The sequence below is a fragment of the Odocoileus virginianus genome, chromosome 15 (genome assembly GCF_023699985.2).
Source record: "Odocoileus virginianus isolate 20LAN1187 ecotype Illinois chromosome 15, Ovbor_1.2, whole genome shotgun sequence".
In the NCBI taxonomy this organism is placed as follows: domain Eukaryota; kingdom Metazoa; phylum Chordata; class Mammalia; order Artiodactyla; family Cervidae; genus Odocoileus; species Odocoileus virginianus.
In genome coordinates this window covers 31,870,260-31,887,095 of record NC_069688.1, presented here as the reverse complement: position 1 = coordinate 31,887,095, position 16,836 = coordinate 31,870,260, and the positions used below count along the sequence as shown (strand labels likewise).

The window sequence follows — 16,836 nt, the reverse complement described above, 5'->3', positions numbered from 1 at the left end:
ACATCCATACATGACTACTGGAAAAACCATAGCATTGACTAGACAGACCTTTGTTGGCAAAGAAATGTCTCTGCTTTTTTATATGCTGCCTAGATTGGTCATAAATTTTCCTCCAAGGAGCAATCGTCTTTTAATTTCATGAATGCAGTCACCATCTGCAGTTTTTGGATGCCTAGAAAAATAGTCAGCCACTGTTTCCACTGTTTTCCCATCTATTTGCCATGAAGTGATGGGACCAGATGCCATAGTCTTAGTTGTCTGAATGTTGAGTTTTAAGCCAACTTTTTCACTTTCCTCTTTCACTTTCATCAAGAGGCTCTTTAGTTCTTCTTCACTTTCTGCCATAAGGGTGGTATCATCTGCATATTCTGAGGTTATTGACATTTCTCCCAGCATTCTTGATTCCAGCTTGTGCTTCATCTAGCCCAGCGTTTCTCATGATGTACTCTGAATATAAGTTAAATAAGCAAGGTGACAATATACAGCCTTGACATACTCCTTTTCCTATTTGGAACCAGTCGGTTGTTCCATGTCCACTTCTAACTGTTGCTTCCTCACCTGCATACAGATTTCTCAGGAGGCAAGTCAGGTGGTCTGGTATTCCCATCTCTTAGAGAATTTTCACAGTTTGTTGTGATCCACACAGTCAAAGCCTTTGGCAAAGTCAATAAAGCAGAAGTAGGTGTTTTTCTGGAACTCTCTTACATTTTCAATGATCCAACTGATGTTGGCAATTTGATCTCTGGGCCTTTTGTAAATCCAGTTTGACTATCTGGAAGTTCACGGTTCATATACTGTTGAAGCCTGGCTTAGAGAATTTTGACCATTACTTTGCTAGCGTGTGAGATGAGTGCAATTGTATGGTAGTTTGAACATTCTTTGGCATTGCCTTTCTTTGGGGTTGGAATGAAAACTGACCTTTTTCAGTGGCCACTGCTGAGTTCTCCAGATTTGCTGGCATATGGAGTGCAGCACTTTCACAGCATCATCTTTTAGGATTTGAAATAGCTCAACTGGAATTCCATCACCTCCACTAGCTTTGCTCGTAGTGACGCTTAATAAAGGCCCACTTGACTTCACATTCCAGGATGTCTGGCTCTAGGTGAGTGATCACACCATTGTGATTATCTGGGTCATGAAGATCTTTTTTGTATATTTCTTCTGTGTATTCTTGCCACCTATACTTAATATCTTCTGCTTCTGTTAGGTCCCTACCATTTCTGTCCTTTATTGTGCCCATCTTTGCATGAAATGTTCCCTTGGTATCTCTAATTTTCTTGAAGAGATCTCTAGTCTTTCCCATTCTATTGTTTTCCTGTATTTCTTTGCAGGGGTCACTGAGGAAGGCTTTCTTATCTCTCCTTGCTCTTCTTTGGAACTCTTCATTCAAATGGGTGTATATTTCCTTTTCTCCTTTGCCTTTACCTTCTCTTCTTTTCACAGCTATTTGTAAGGCCTCTGTAGACAACCATTTCGACTCTTTGTATTTCTTTTCCATGGGGATGGTCTTGATCACTGCCTTCTGTACAGTGTCATGAACCTCCATCCATAGTTCTTCAGGCACTCTATCAGATCTAATCCCTTGAATCTATTTGTCACTTACGCTGTACAATCATAAGGGATTTTATTTAGGTCATACCTGAATGGCCTAGTGGTTTTCCCTACTTTCTTCAATTTAAGTCTGAGTTTGGCAATAAGGAGTTCATAATCTGAGCCATAGTCTGCTCCTGGTCTTGTTTTTGCTGACTATTTAGAGCTTTTCCATCTTTGGCTGCAAAGAATGTAATCAATATGATTTTGGTATTGGCAGTAGTCTGGTGGGTGCTAAATGGCAGGTATTCTTTCCTTCCTGAGTTCCCTCAGGGCTCACCATCAGTGGTAACTTGCAATCGCTGTTGACTGTAACATCCTTTCTTTACTGATATGGGTGGAAATATTCCTTTTCTCATTCTGCCTGGCCTGAGATGAACAGATATCTAGAAAAAGATTTTGATATTCAGAACTATGACAAAGTCACCTCTCTTTCATCAGACCACATGCTGAGTTGCCATATGACCAGACAACCAAACGGAAGAGGCCCATATGTCCAATAGGAAGTTGGGAGATGGAGTGAGGCAGCAAGTGTGACAATGTGCAACAGACCAAAATGAAAGTCCCCAGAGACTGGGAGGCTTTGATATACCAAAAAGGAGGGTCTCTCAATCTATTTTTATCAGTGCTGCCCCAGCACTTGTAGAGCAAGGCTGGACAATGTGACCAATGATCTCGGGGCAAAGCCAGTGCTAGACCATGGACAGAGACCAAATACATTGAAATAAAGCTCACACAGAGTGTACAAAGGTGAGGGATATGACCTGCTTTCTTAGATGAGAGTACTCCTAAGGGGACATTATACTTTTGTTAAAATGGACCACTTTTGTTAATATATACTCCCAGGCAGCTCAGTGGTAAAGAATACACCCGCCAATGCAAGAAATGCAAGAGACTCAGGTTCAATTCCTGGATTGGGAAGATGCCCCCGAGTAGGAAATGGCAACCCACTCCACTATTCTTGCCTGGAAAATCCTGTGGACAGAGGAACAGGTGGTCTGTAGTCCTTAGGGTTGCAAAAAAATGCCAGACATGACTGAGCACACACACACATATAATATATATGTGTGTATATATGTATGTATATGTATATATATTGAGAAATAAAATATTGCCTGCCATATCAGTAAACAAAAGATGTCACAGTCATCAGCAATAGCAGCCACTGATAGCAACCAGTGAGCCTTGAGGGAACTCAGAAAGGAAATGAAGAATACCTTTCATCTAGCAGCCATCAGGGGGCTTCCTAGGTGGCACTAGCGGTAAAGAATCTGACTGCCAGTGCAGGAGACGTTAGAGACATGGAGTCGAACTTTGGATCTGGAAGATCCCCTGGAGGAGGGCATGGCAACCCATTCTAGTATTCATGCCTGGAGAAGCCCATGGACAGAGGAGACTGGCAGGCTATGGTCCATAGGGTTGCAAAGAGTCAGACACAACTGAAGTGATTTAGCATAGCAAACAGCAGCGATCGGACTGCAGCCACTCCCTACATGAGCCCTGAGAAAACTCAGGATGTGAAAACACAGGATACTGGCCCAGATAACTGAGGTACACATCAAAGAAATTATTTCAGTGAGCCCAGACTCTTGCATCTGCCCATACATAGAAAAGTGTTGAATTCCATGGGATATCTAGTTGTTTTTTTTTTAATTAACAGTCATCTTTTTTTCCAACTAGCTGCCCTTTGTTGCAAAACTCCTATATATCCTGGCTTCCTGCTCACTTCTCGAAGCAGTTCTCTCAGTGTTACTTGAGATACTACCTTCCTCTTGGACTTGAAGTACTAAAAATTTCCGCTGAATAAAACATAACTCAACTTTTAGGTTGTGCATATTTTTTTCGTCAACAATATCTAGATCTAGATCTATATTACTATATCATCATCTTCTGATGATCACGGGGAGCAATAATACCATGTTGCTGTTATTCCAGTGTTGCTCAACCATACAAAAATGGCACATTTTCCTGCTCCCCCTTTCTGACTGACTAATATTTTAACTCTCAACAAATGAGCATGTGCAAAGCTAAAATGTCCAGCAACTGACTAACATTTTAACTCCTGACAAATGAGCATGTGCAAAATTAAAATGTCCAGCATTCATGGCAGCCAAGGTGTTGCTGAATCTTCCTAAAAAGTTTTTTTTACTGGGAAAGGAACCTATGAAAATGCTTCATTCCATTGCCCGTCCTTCTCCATCTCTTTCTGCCTTACCTTTCAGAATTAAAATATGAGTAGGGGTGGGAAGTTAGGATGCAGTACTCTGCCCTGTCAAAAAAATATCACAATGTAACAAAATTATTGAGTCAATTTTCTGGTCATCAGAGACCTAGTCTTAGAGAAGTGGTATCTGGTGGAGGAGGAGTTAAGTGTTATTCTACCTCCATTTAGGTAAATAGGATTGATATTTTAATAAAGTAGAGACAGAATTATTTTCCCTATCCTAGCTCCAATGACTTCTATGTAAATATTCATATGCTTCATTATGCTTTGTTAATCTAATTTTCATTGTACTTTAGATTTTCTTTCTTCTTCTTCATCTCTCTCTCTCTTTTTCTTTTCAGTTTTCATAGCAGTTCTGTAGAAGTAGTGATATTTATCAGGTCTGACCAATAAAATGATAGTTTAAACCAAAGGAACCAATGGAAGTTTTTGAGTAGGAGAATGACATAAATTACCTCTTGTTTTTCAACCAGATAAATCTCTTGGAAGGGGTGACAATAGATTGAAGGATGTGAGAAGGTCCTGGTGGAACATAAATTAAAAATAAGGCATACATTAGCACTGTTGGGAGAGGGTGAAGGGGGTATTTATTTCAGAAGAAAATTGGCAGATTGTACTAAATTTCAAACTCTCTTTGAGTTGCCTGTGAGCATCCAGATGTTAAAGTGCAATAGGCATTTGAAAACAGAGATCCTAAATAATTTTTAGGCATTTCCTCTCTATAGAAGCTAATCACACGACCTACAGTCTTTACTCTTAGTATTATATTTTTGTTAACCAAGTTCGTGCACCCAACACACAGTGCAGCCAAACAAACCGAAACGTCGGAGTTTGGAAGCAGAGAAATATTTCCTGCAGGGCCATGCAAGGAGATGAGGTGCCTCATGCCCTAAAAATCCTTGTGCTCCCAGAAGGGTTTCAGCAAAGCACTTTTAAAAGCTGGTGAGGTGTGTTGGTGGTGGGGTCCACAGGGTACCTGATCTACTTGTGTACAAGTCTCTGATTGGCTGATGGTGAGGTTACAGGGTGGTGTCACAGGGGTTAATTTTATAGTCTTTTAGGCTCCAGGAGGCCTGGGAGCTATGTGCTCATGGTCATCTAGTAGTGAACATCTTCATTTGGTGGGGGTTTTCACATCTGCAAAAAAAACTCCGGAAATGTGCATCAGATACCATTATCTAGGTACTTCAGAGAGGAGCTAAGGCCAAGGATATAGGTAGGGGAAGGCCTGTCCTAGGAAGGCCCAGTGGGTCCTGCTCAGTAACTTTCGGTCTTTTTCAGTGAGAGTCAGCAGAGAGGACTGCCTTTCTCCAGACAGTTTGGATATCCGTGGATCGGGCTGTTCATTTATATAATAGCAGAATTATGACTGACGCGAAGCTTCCGCCCTCATTATGTGCTGGAAGGAACTTTAGACAAAATACTGTATGTTCCATCTAGAGGGTTTGTAAACATTTCAATGCCGGAAGCACAGACCTCTGGAAGCAAAAATACGTACCGTCCAGTGCATGGGAAACCTGCACAACCAAGGTATGGGCTGAGAGGAACATTGCTTCCCTTTGGCTTCTCTTCATATCGCTCTAATTTCTTTTTTTCACATTTTTTTTTTTAGGGGGATTCTCATTCAACTTTATTTTTTAAATTTGAAATATAGTTGATTTACAATGTATATATATATATATATATATATATATGATATATAAATATATGCATTTTCTTCAAATACTTTTCCCTTATAGGTAATTACAAAATTTGGATCCCTCTAATTTTTATAGTGGCTAGAAATTCTAGGGGCCTATCATAATGCACTGGGTTGACCAAAACTTTCATTTGAGTTTTTGTATAACATCTTATGAAAAACCCCAATGATGTTTCTTGCCAACCCAGTAATATTTCTCGAGTACTCACTGCATTCCAGTACCACCTGGCCCTTGTAGGTATCATCACTTTACTCATCTCCACAACACTCTGAGTAAGATACTTCACTGTTCTGATTTACTGATGAGGAAACCAAGGCTGAAAGAGTTGACGCGGGTTACTAAGCTCTCCCAGCCTGTGAGTGCCGATCCCCCACACCCTGTTCTTTACCACTGCATTGCATTGTGGGTCACCACGCAGTCTAGACAGATTGGATATACCCTCCTTGCATTTGTTTCTACGACTTGGCTATGAGTGCATTTAAATAGTGAATGTATGTTCAGGCAGAAGAAAACCTGCCCCACAAAGCTTAATGTTGTATTTGACATTAAGGATAATATTAGTTGCTGTTGTTTTCCTCCTTGTTACTCAGACATGCAGTGACTGCAAAAGACTTGCAGGTTCCAAGGAGGAAATCTTTTCAGGTAGATAATTCTGAAAACAGAGTACGTGATTTGTAATTCAAGTAAGAAAGATTGTAGGATTCCTGAGATTCTCCTTTTACTTTGCGAGGTTATACAAGGGTGAGGTGAAGGAGAAATGAAGTTTATGGGCCCCTGAAGTTGATGAAACACAGTAAAGAGACTGGTTGATGTCATGGTGTATTAATATGCATGACGTCATGCATATTAACATCCCGGCTTGGCCCATAGTAAGCACCCAATACACATAGCTGTTATCATTATTAATGCTGATATCATTAGTAGATAAGTTCATACAATATGCATGCATGCTCAGTTGCTTCAGTCATGTCTGACTCTTTGCCATCCTATGGACTGTAGCCCGCCAGGCCGTTCTGTCCATGAGACTCTCCAGGCAAGGATACTGGAATGGGTTACCGTGCTCTCCTCCAGGGGATCTTCCTGGTGGAGGGATGGAACTAGCACTTCCTGCTCTGCAGGTGGATTCGTTACCACTGAGCCATCGGGGAAGCCCCCAGGACATTCCTGGTATCTCCTTAAAGGCTTCCCAGTGGCTCAGATGATAGAGAATCTACCTGCAATGCAGGAGATCTGGGTTCGATCCCTGGGTTGGGATGATCCCCTGACGAAGGGAATGGCTTCCTATTCCAGGATTACCTTGCAATTGTTTAGTGTGTCAATAGAGAAAAAGCACTGCCATTTTATTTGCTTATTTGATAGGTTATCTTGTCATCAGAGGAAAAAGCAGTATAGATGAATAAAAGCCAAGTCTCTTTTGTTGTTGTTGTTTAGTCTCCAGGTCTCATCCAATCCTTTATTGACTCCATGGACTATAACCCACAAGGCTCCTCTGTCCGTAGGATTTCCCAGGCAAGAATAGTGAAGTCGTTTGCAATTTCCTTCTCCAGGGGATATTCCCAACCCAGAGATTGAACCCATGTCTCGTACATCTCCTGTGTCTCCTGCATTTCAGACAGATTCTTTACTGCTAAGCCATCAGGGAAGGCTTACCCCTACATCATTGTTAATTGCCAACAAAATACACAGTAATTTCCCTTTTATAACTCTCATGACACTTACAGGACCTTGCTGGGTGCCTTCTTCCTGCTAAACTTTTAGTCTTAGATCATGTTTTGTCTGAGGCAGTGTTTTATCCTTAGAATCCAGCCCAGAACTTGGGAACTGATAGAAACTCAATAAATATGTGTTCAAGCAATGAATGAGTGAGCACATTGTGCAGTTCTGAACAGCTCTTGAGAACAAAGTGTAGAATGTCACCCTTATCACAAAGAACTTACACTCTTAATTTAAATAACAATGCATTTACAAATAATGCTTCAAGGCAGCAGTTAGAAAGTATTAAGAAGGAACCAGATGGTGAGTTTCCAAGGAAATAATTCCATCAATAAATTCAGAGAATTTAGAATTTAATTTGAGACAAGACTCATGGGTAGGATTTATAAAAGGAGAAAATGGCTGTGATTCCTCTATATTATTTGTGATTTATTTTTTTAATTGCAAGAGTAATTCAAGCTTGTTACATATAACATGTATAAATGTGTATAAAATAAAGATGTATAAAGAAAAAGCTAATGATCTCTTTTCACTATAGCTTCCATTTCAGATCCAATTCTCTCATGTAACCATCATTAATAGCTTGATATTAACACTTTTCTCTGTATTTGTTCTGTTTATTTGTTCTTTCTTCTAAATCAGATCATATGCATATGACTTTCCAAGAGGCATTCTTTATAAAAATACAACATGGAGTTCACTCCTTAATTCAGGGATCTTCATTATTTTTAGTAGTTGCATAACATTCCTCATATTTTTCATTAGTCTCATGATGATAAACTTCAGATTGTTAATGGCTTTTTGTTTTTACCACTACAGGCATGTATACATATATACATTTGTTCTTATAGTTATTCCCATAAAATAGGTTTCCTATCCCTGGTAGCTCAGATGGTGAAGAATCTGCCTACAATGCAAGAGACTTGGGTTTGATCCCTGGGTCGGAAAGATCCCCCGGACAAGGAAATGGCAACCCCCTCCAGTATTCTTGCCTGGAGAATTCCATGGACAGAGGAGCCTGGTGGGCTAGAGTCCATGGGATCGCAAAGGGTCAGACATGACTGAGCAACTAACACTTTCATTATTCTTTCAAGGTAGAGTGTGTCAATTTTTTTTTTTTAATCATCATTGATAGATTATTTTCCAAAAGCGTTGTAACAATTTATGTTGCCAAAAACAATGACAGTGTCTTCTCTATCTCTGGCACCTTCTGATACATTAATCTTTTGAAATTATTACTAAATCTGATGGCAAAATATGATACAGATATTTACACAGACATGTTTTTCTGACTAATAGTGAATCTGGACATTTTCATCCATCATTTGCTGTTAATATTTTTAGATTATCTTTTAACCTTTTAATTTAATTTATTGTCTTTTTTTGGGAAGTGATTTGCAAAAACTTTTTGTATGATAAAAGTATTAATCATTTTTTATATCTTAGTGTTTGATTTTTTCTTATCTATCATATTTTTGTTGGTAAACTTTATATATTTATGTGGCATCTTTTATCATATAAAAACTTTAAATTTCTCACATGGTCATATAAGTCTTTTATTTTATAACTGTTCCCTAGGAGATGAATTTCAAACAGAGAGAAAGCCATGTGCCTTTCAATGGAGACACACATTGAAAGACATTTTAATGAACAATGAACAGACACATTGGGCAGGAATAGAAGGTTATACAGGTCAGTGTCAAAAAATAATGCCAGAAAGTTCCATTGATGCCAGTCTGTGAAAGTCCAAACACTAGACTAATTAGTTTGGACTTGACCTAGAAACACAGAGGAACTGCTGAAATGTTTTGAATAGGGCAGTTTTATATTGAAAATGTGATTTTATAAAGATTAAGTTTGCACGGTGGTTTGAAAAACTGAAGTTCAGTGTCAAAGAAACCAGTATTTCAACAACTACGTATTGAACAGACACAGTTGTAGGCACTTGGAATCACCAGTGAATAAAAGACTGTGGAGACCATTTAGGGCTCACTTGCAAGGGTTAGTGTATGAGGACAGGAAGAGGTTAAGTAATAGCAGTAGAAATGGAAGAAAAAGAAAGGATGGATGTGAGAAAAAATAAGCATCAAGATGGGAGATAGAAAGGAGGAACGAGGACTTCCCTGGTGGTCCAGTGGCTAAGACTCTGTGCTTCCATCCCTGGTCAGGAAACTGGATCCCGCATGACTGTGATTTATTAATAGTTTTCTAGGGCTGTAATAACAAAATACCACAAACTGGGTGGCTTGAGCAGCAGAAATTTATTGTCTTGCCATTCTGGAGACTGGAAGTCCAAGGACAAAGAGTTGGCAGATTTAGTCTCTCTTAGCCAAGACCCCTTTTGTTGACTTACAGATGGTTGTCTCCTCACTGTGTCCTTACATGGCCTTGTCAGGGTAAGCATAAGTATCCCTCATATTCCTTTCTGTGTTCAAGTTTCTCTTCTCATAAGGATACCAGTCAGATTGGATTGACTACCCTAAAAGCCATGCTTTAAGTGAACCACCCTTTTAAAGGCCTTATCTCCAAATAGCGTCCCATTCTAAAGTGCTAGTGTAGGGCTTGGACATGCGGATTCTGGGGTTATGGTTGTTGTTCGGTCTCTAAGCCGTGTCCAGCTCTTTGTGATTCCATGGACCGCAGCACGCCAGGCTCTTCTGTCCTCTGCCATCTCCCAGAGTCTGCTCAACTCATGTGCACTGAGTTGCTGATGTCTCATCTTCTGCTGCCCCCTCCTTTTGGCTTCAGTTTTTCCCACCATAAGGGTCTTTTCCAATAAGTTGGCTCTTTGCATCAGGTAGCCAAAATATTAGAGCTTCAGCTTCAGCATCAGTCCTGCCAATGAATATTCAGGGTTGATTTTCTTTGGGACTGACTGGTTTGATCTCTTTGTAGTCCAAGGGACTCAAGAGTCTTCTCCAAGACCACAACTTGAAAGCATCAGTTCTTCAGTGCTCAGACTTAATTTTGGAGAAAGGATACAATTCAGCCCATAACAGACTATGAAACTCCTGTTCTATCCATTGCATCAAGCTTCTAGAGGAAACCTGAATGATGGTCCCACTGCTACATTCAACTTGAATAGACTTATGGTTCTTAAGACTGAGTCCCTTGAAAATTTCACCTTGATCAAAAGCTGTTACCTTTCATGTAAGATTCTCCCCGGGACAGCTTTTCTCCTTGAAGGCATGCAGTTTCCTGATCATGTTTCTTTTGTAACCATATCCCTCCTCTGGACAGGTACAAGCAATATCTTGTGAATGTTTTAGTATTTATTTATTTATTTGACTGTATTCAGGTCTTTGTTGCAGCAAGCAGGATATTCGATGTGGCACATGAATTTTCTAGTTGTGGTGCACAGGCTTAATTTCTCTGTGGCATGTGGGATCTTAGTTGCCCACCAAGGATCGAACCCATATCCCCTGCATTGCAGGGCATATTCTTAACTACTGGACCAGCAGGGAGGTCCCTGTGAACATTTTAAATGTGTTAGGAAAAGTATTGGCTGTTTATAAGAATGATCTTATTTCATGCACGTTCATCATAAGGAGGTGACGTAATGTTAGGGAAGCATCTCAGAAAAATCTCTTAGAGAACCTGTGTGCTTCCACCATCTCTTTACTAATCATGGCGAAACATATTGTTTATTGTTCTTAAGCAAGGTTGACCAAGGTCAGGATCTCCCTTATCCACAGATAGCATGCCTCCCGGCCATGAAGATTGTAAAAATTATGTTTCTTAGAAATCATACCTGCTCATTTTTTTCTGCTTTCATTAAAAAAAAAAAATGAAGAAAATTGCCCCTTAGAATCTCAAATGAAGAAAGAGTGCTGTGATAAAAAAACGTCACCATAGATCTGTAATCTCACTACACTATCCCTGAGTGCTATCTTTGGGGGAATCAGCAAGTCATGCCTGGTTTTAAATTAAAGATAATCTTTAATTTTCTTTACTAATAATCTTTGATATTATCTTTAATCTTCTCCTTCAAAAAATATATATCTAAAGATAATCTTCTCTTATTGGCTCCCATTAACCATTCGGTACCAGTTCGATTATAAGACCATTTAGACCAGGGGTCCCCAACCTCTGTGATCTAATGCCTGATGATCTGAGGTGGAGTTGATGTAATAATATTAGAAATAAATGTAATGCCCTTGAATCATCCTGAAACCAGGAGAAGGACTGTTAATGTCCCCCTTCCCCACCCCCATCATACATAACATTATTCTGGCAGTGGAAAAAGTACAAAACTTCCTGTGAATTTTCTTTAGTATTTCCAAAACCAATTCTCTAATTTTTAATAATTACTTCCTTTGAGCAGGGGGTAATGACCTAGGCTCAGCTATTTCATTTCAAACTAGAATTTAATTTTAAAAGACATTTTGCTTGTTGGGGAAAAAAAATGTACCTAAGAAAAATTGCTCAACTGTGTGCTCTGCTGGGATTCTGCTGGAGAGATTACCGCAGCAAGCTGGTGGCCTGGGGCGGGGGGCTGAGACAAATCATTTTTGTAAAATTGAAATGAGTTCATTACAGTTGATAGCTTTTCATTTAATTTTTAAATGCAAAGTAGCTATTTTTAAAAGAAGGAAAGTAAGTCTAAATTGCCCTACTAATCCAATGAAATATTGCCAAGAGGATAAAAGCAGACAACTGTGAGCCATGTGGGGATCCTTTCCAAAGCTTGCTTTTATGCTTCTCTTCTATTCTCATTAAAACAAGTCCCAAGATCAAATGAAGCTGGGGCCCAGGCTCAGGGCAAGGGGACAAGTTGTTTACTTCATTGCAGCCAGCAGCCCTCTCACCACCAGGCTGGGATTCAGGCATACAGGTCAAAAGGATAATAATCCTATTTTCACCCTCCCAGGTCTCTATCAGCAACCACCAGGGAGCAGCAGATGACTAAGTCACTCATCTGGCTGCCTCCACTTAAGTACTTGCTTGAAAATGAACGGGAAAGCTTACAAGAAGGGAGAAAGGAGAAATAATCATGGCACGAATAATTTGTATTAGTGTGGTTTTATGACTCACCAAAGCACACACACGCCTGCGTTTGATCTTGCCTTTTGGTGAGCCAGATATGCATCTTTGGTCCCACTGTGTGGAACTGTTGTTTAGTCACCAAGTCATGCGCAACTTTTTTGCAACTGCAGGGACTAGAGCCTGCCAGGCTCCTCTGTCCATGAGATTCTCCAGGCAAGAATACTGGAGTGGGTTGCCATTTCCTTCTCCAGGGGATTTTCCCAGCCCAGGAATTGAACCAGCATCTCCTGCATTTCCTGCATTGCTGCTGCTGCTGCTAAGTCGCTTCAGTTGTGTCTGACTCTGTGCGACCTCATAGACGGCAGCCCACCAGGCTCCGCCGTCCCTGGGATTCTCCAGGCAAGAACACTGGAGTGGGTTGCCATTTCCTTCTCCCTCCTGCATTGACAGATGGAGTATTCACCACTGAGCCATCAGGGAAGCCTCATTGTTTCGGAATAACAATCCCCAGACCCAGATATGTTAAAAAGAAATTTGTTCCCAATCATACACATTGTTCAGAACATTGGTTTTGAAGGCATTTTCCCAGGTTTGAATTCTGGCTTTATTACTTATGATCGATGTGACCTTGGGAAGTTATTTAACCTCTTTTTGACCTCATTTTCTCTTCTGTAAAAGGGAGATATCCATCTCAGAGGTTGTTGTGAAGCTCAAATGACAGGATGCAGGTTCAGGACTAGGAACTCTTTGGTGCTTAATATTCAATAAACATTATCATTGTATTTGTAAAATGTTTGATGGCTCATAGAATATACCCGGTTCAATTCTATTTATTAAGCTCCAGAGTCAAGCACTTTGCTAAGTTTTGGGGGTGGCAGAAAACTCACTCAAGACCCCAGGGATCCCACAGGTCACAGATGAGTATAAAGGATAAACAGCTAAACACACAGCACAGATAAACAATGAAGTTTATTTTAAACTTCATTTAAATGGCATTTTAAACAATGAAGATAATTAGAAGGAGAATTTAGTGCAGCCTGAGAGAGTCAGAGAGAGCTTCCTGAAGGAAATATTTTTCTAATTTTACCTATACTAAAACTCTCTGAAAAGGGTATTATTCTGACATTCTACAAATGAGTGAAATAAAGTCCAAGGTCAAGGGCTTCCAGAGGTCCCTCAGCTCATGAGTGGCAGAACCAGATCTCACTTAGAGTAAATTACCTCAAGGATACATTCCCTATGAATTAAGTCACTGAGACATGGAGCTGGTTTTGTCTTCCCCACTCTCTTTCTCAAAGAGGAACAAAAACTCACTTTCTGCATTTCCCCTTTTCTCCTTGAAAAATCTGGTGCAGCGTCAAGTTCTATAAAATCCACAATCTACTAAAAATCACACAATCCTAGAATGGAAGGGACAATTGTTTTTAGTAGGGATCCAGAGGGGCAGAGAATTGTATTGTTGAATCCTAGTTCTGCCACTCACAAGTTCTATGACAGTAGGGTAAAAACTTAATCTCAGTGAGTCTCAATTTTTCCATCTATAAAATGGAGCAGTAATCCTTTCTATCTCCTAAAATTGCTGTGATGAGCACATTAGCACAGTGTTGGCACACATTATAATTGCTCAATAAACATTCACTAATAACTTTAGCTAGAGAAATGCCATCTAGCTCATCCACGTCACATCACTGGCCTGATCACACTAATCGCCTGTAAATTTTTTTCCGAAAGCCTTCCCCTAAAGGGGATACTAGAGTTTCAGTTCCAGTGCCTGACCAGTCCCATGATCTGGAAATCTAACCTGTTCCATACTTTGCTATGCTTTCATTTAAAAATTCTGTTCTCAGAAAAAATTAGAGAATGGCTGATTGTGCTTTTTCTGGATAAATGAATGTCTCAACAGTCTCTCTCCCACACTAATCTAATCTAATTCCAGGAATTTTATTTTCATTTTTTGAAGTCTCTTATCTACCACTTTCCACTGGAGATGTCCAGGACTCCTTCCTGTCCTGAGATTGCTGTGGTGATAAGGCAGGTAGCTGATTTTAATAATATTGTGGGTTGTGCTTTTTATTTTCAAAGCACATTCACATACCTTCCTTGTTGATCCTAATACACTGGGAGAGTTGGGGAGGATGGTGATTATCTCCACTTGAAGGGTGGGGAAACTGAAGTATAAAGAGAAGAACAAAAGCCACCACCACTGCTAAGCATCAATTACATTCTGGGTCTTTTTAAAAAGTTTTTAGTATATGCTGGAGTATAGTTGATTAACAATGTTGTGTTAGTTTCAGCTGTATGCAATGTTTCAGTCTTTTATGCATTTTTGTTGTTTAGCTGCTAAATTGTGTCTGACTCTTTTTCAGCCCCATGGACGATAGCCCACCAGGTTCCTCTGTCCATGGGATTTTCCAGGCAAGAGTACTGGAGTGGGTGGCCATTCCCTTCTCCAGGGGATCTTCCCAACCCAGGGATCTAACCTGCATTTCCTGAATTGGCAGACAGATTCTTTACTGTTGACTACCAGGGAAGCCCTTCTTTTACACATAGTATCTTACTTAAATTTCTCAGGAGCCTTCTTTGCTAGATGTTATTAGTTCCATTTATAGAAGACAAAAATGAGGCTCATAAAATGAAGTCACATATTCAACTTTCTCCAGATACTGAATACTAGAGCTGAGAAACTCCAGATTGATCTCACACCAAAGACAATAAACTCAATCACTGACTTTTGCAAATCTGCTTAGCCCATCAGTGACTAACACAACGTAAAGTCAGGATTCCTGGGTCACAGTTTAGGACACCTTCCATCAAACCACTCATTCAGTCCTTGTTGACTGGTGAACTGCTAGAGCTAGACCCACCTATGACTAGGATAGTCACTGTTCACACTGACCCGCTTTGCAGCTGTTCCCCACTCCTAGCTAGTTTTCTGTTCTTACCTTCTAGGTCCATGCCTATGATTTTGGGATTCTCAAGCATCTTTGATTCTCAGGTCAGAGAGCAATAAATATATACGGGCTTTCCAGATGGACACAGCTGAGCGTGGAAACATACACACATATTATAAAATTTATGTATACTTAATATATATATTTATATATATAATACATTGATATGCATGTATATGGATGTATATACATGCACATGCTTCCAGAATTTGCCAGATTCTTCAGCAAGAATAAAGATTCGTCAGGAGGCCAAGCAAACTTCTCAGGGTTTTACCAAAAAGGATATTTCTTTAAATACCAAGTTGGATGTGTGTTGGTTTGCAATTTGGGGAATTTCCTTAGTGAAATCTGAACCTGTCCCCATACACAGAGGGCAAGGGGTGAAAAAGAAAGGCAGGCCACTCCAAATTGGTAGGTGGAATGTTTCATAAACAATGGAAGTTTCAAGATTCGTCTTGAGCAGCTTAAGACAAGTAGATCTCTGCACTCACCCACCAGAATCTTAAAGGTTTATTTACATAGATGCCTTAACTGGGCTCAGTCATATTTTCAGCCTAGGTGGTTTCGACATGTTATTGTCTCAAGGCTGCATCCTTGAAATGGCTTGAGCTATGCAAACAGGCTGGAATGTACATTCCACGGACAGGGGAGAAGGTGAGGAGCTAGGGTCTAGCTTGCTGGTCAACCAACAGTCACATCCTCTTGATTACCTCCTCCTCCAACAAGGGAAAAGTGAAAGAAAAAGGTTAATGGGAGTCTCTTCTCTTTCTTTGAGTGTTTAGTTCACGTGTGCCTATTAGGCATAATCACCTTGAGACTGTAAGGCAAGCACTGAGCTGAGGGATGAATTCTAACCACGTTCAGTTTCTCCTGGGGAGTCTGTCCTTATATTACTATTTGAGCTGCTCCACTCATTCATTTTTCATTTCAAAAGGAGATGATGGTGAAAAAGGAGATCCAGGAGAGGAGGGAAAGCTTGGCAAAGTGGGACGCATGGGGCCGAAAGGTAGGTGACACGACATCACTTTGACACTTTTCTCTATACAGGACTTGGCCTGGAAGTCTGGCAGCTTTCATAATACCCTCTGCTCCAAAGAGTCATGAAATGTGTTTCACATGTGAATTTAGCCACCCCCAGAGAGTTCCCATGAGATTGCTTGTCAGCAAGACTGGGACACAGCTCTCAGGCTGCATCGTTAGGGCCAATGAAAAAGGAACACCCCGGGAATTCTGGAGCAGAGCAGTCTCTGGGAATATCTGAGAAACCATTAGTTTTAGAAACACCGCTGTGTTCATTGCTGTGTCTCTTCTCAGAAGCCACACTAAGCAACTCTGGTTTAGGGTGTGAGGAGGAAGATAAGAAAGAGCAGAAAGAACTGTCTGACCCATTCATTTACTCACTCTTCCCCAAGATCTCCTAGCAAGTGGTGGGATATTTATGGGAGAGGTACAAGCAAAGAAAATGAGAATAACACAAAGGACTTTTGTGAGTGTTTTAATCACAAGACGAGACTTAACCTTGACAAAATACAGCTTCTGCATTGTGATGTGTGTGTGTCCTGAGTGCTAGAACCATTCCTCGCCAATTGCTGCAAGGTGGTGGCCCTGGACCACTGATTTTTATATCTTCAGTAATTTAAAGAGAAGCAGACTCATAGGCTTTTGAGGCTTC

At 40.3% G+C, this 16,836-nt stretch overlaps 1 protein-coding gene across 11 annotated transcripts in view; it reads left to right on the top strand.

The window, feature by feature from the left end:
- The window catches only part of COLEC10 (collectin subfamily member 10), a 490,492-nt gene that overhangs the window by 452,451 nt on the left and 21,205 nt on the right, over positions 1 to 16,836 (top strand). For 9 of the 11 annotated variants that reach the window (XM_070477222.1, XM_070477223.1, XM_070477219.1 and 6 more), the window contains one exon: positions 16,099 to 16,170. The exons of the other annotated variants lie outside the window; for them this stretch is intronic. In XM_070477222.1, the coding sequence (XP_070333323.1) occupies positions 16,099 to 16,170 (72 nt within the window). The remainder of the gene's footprint in view (positions 1 to 16,098; positions 16,171 to 16,836) is intronic. 11 annotated transcript variants of the gene reach the window in all.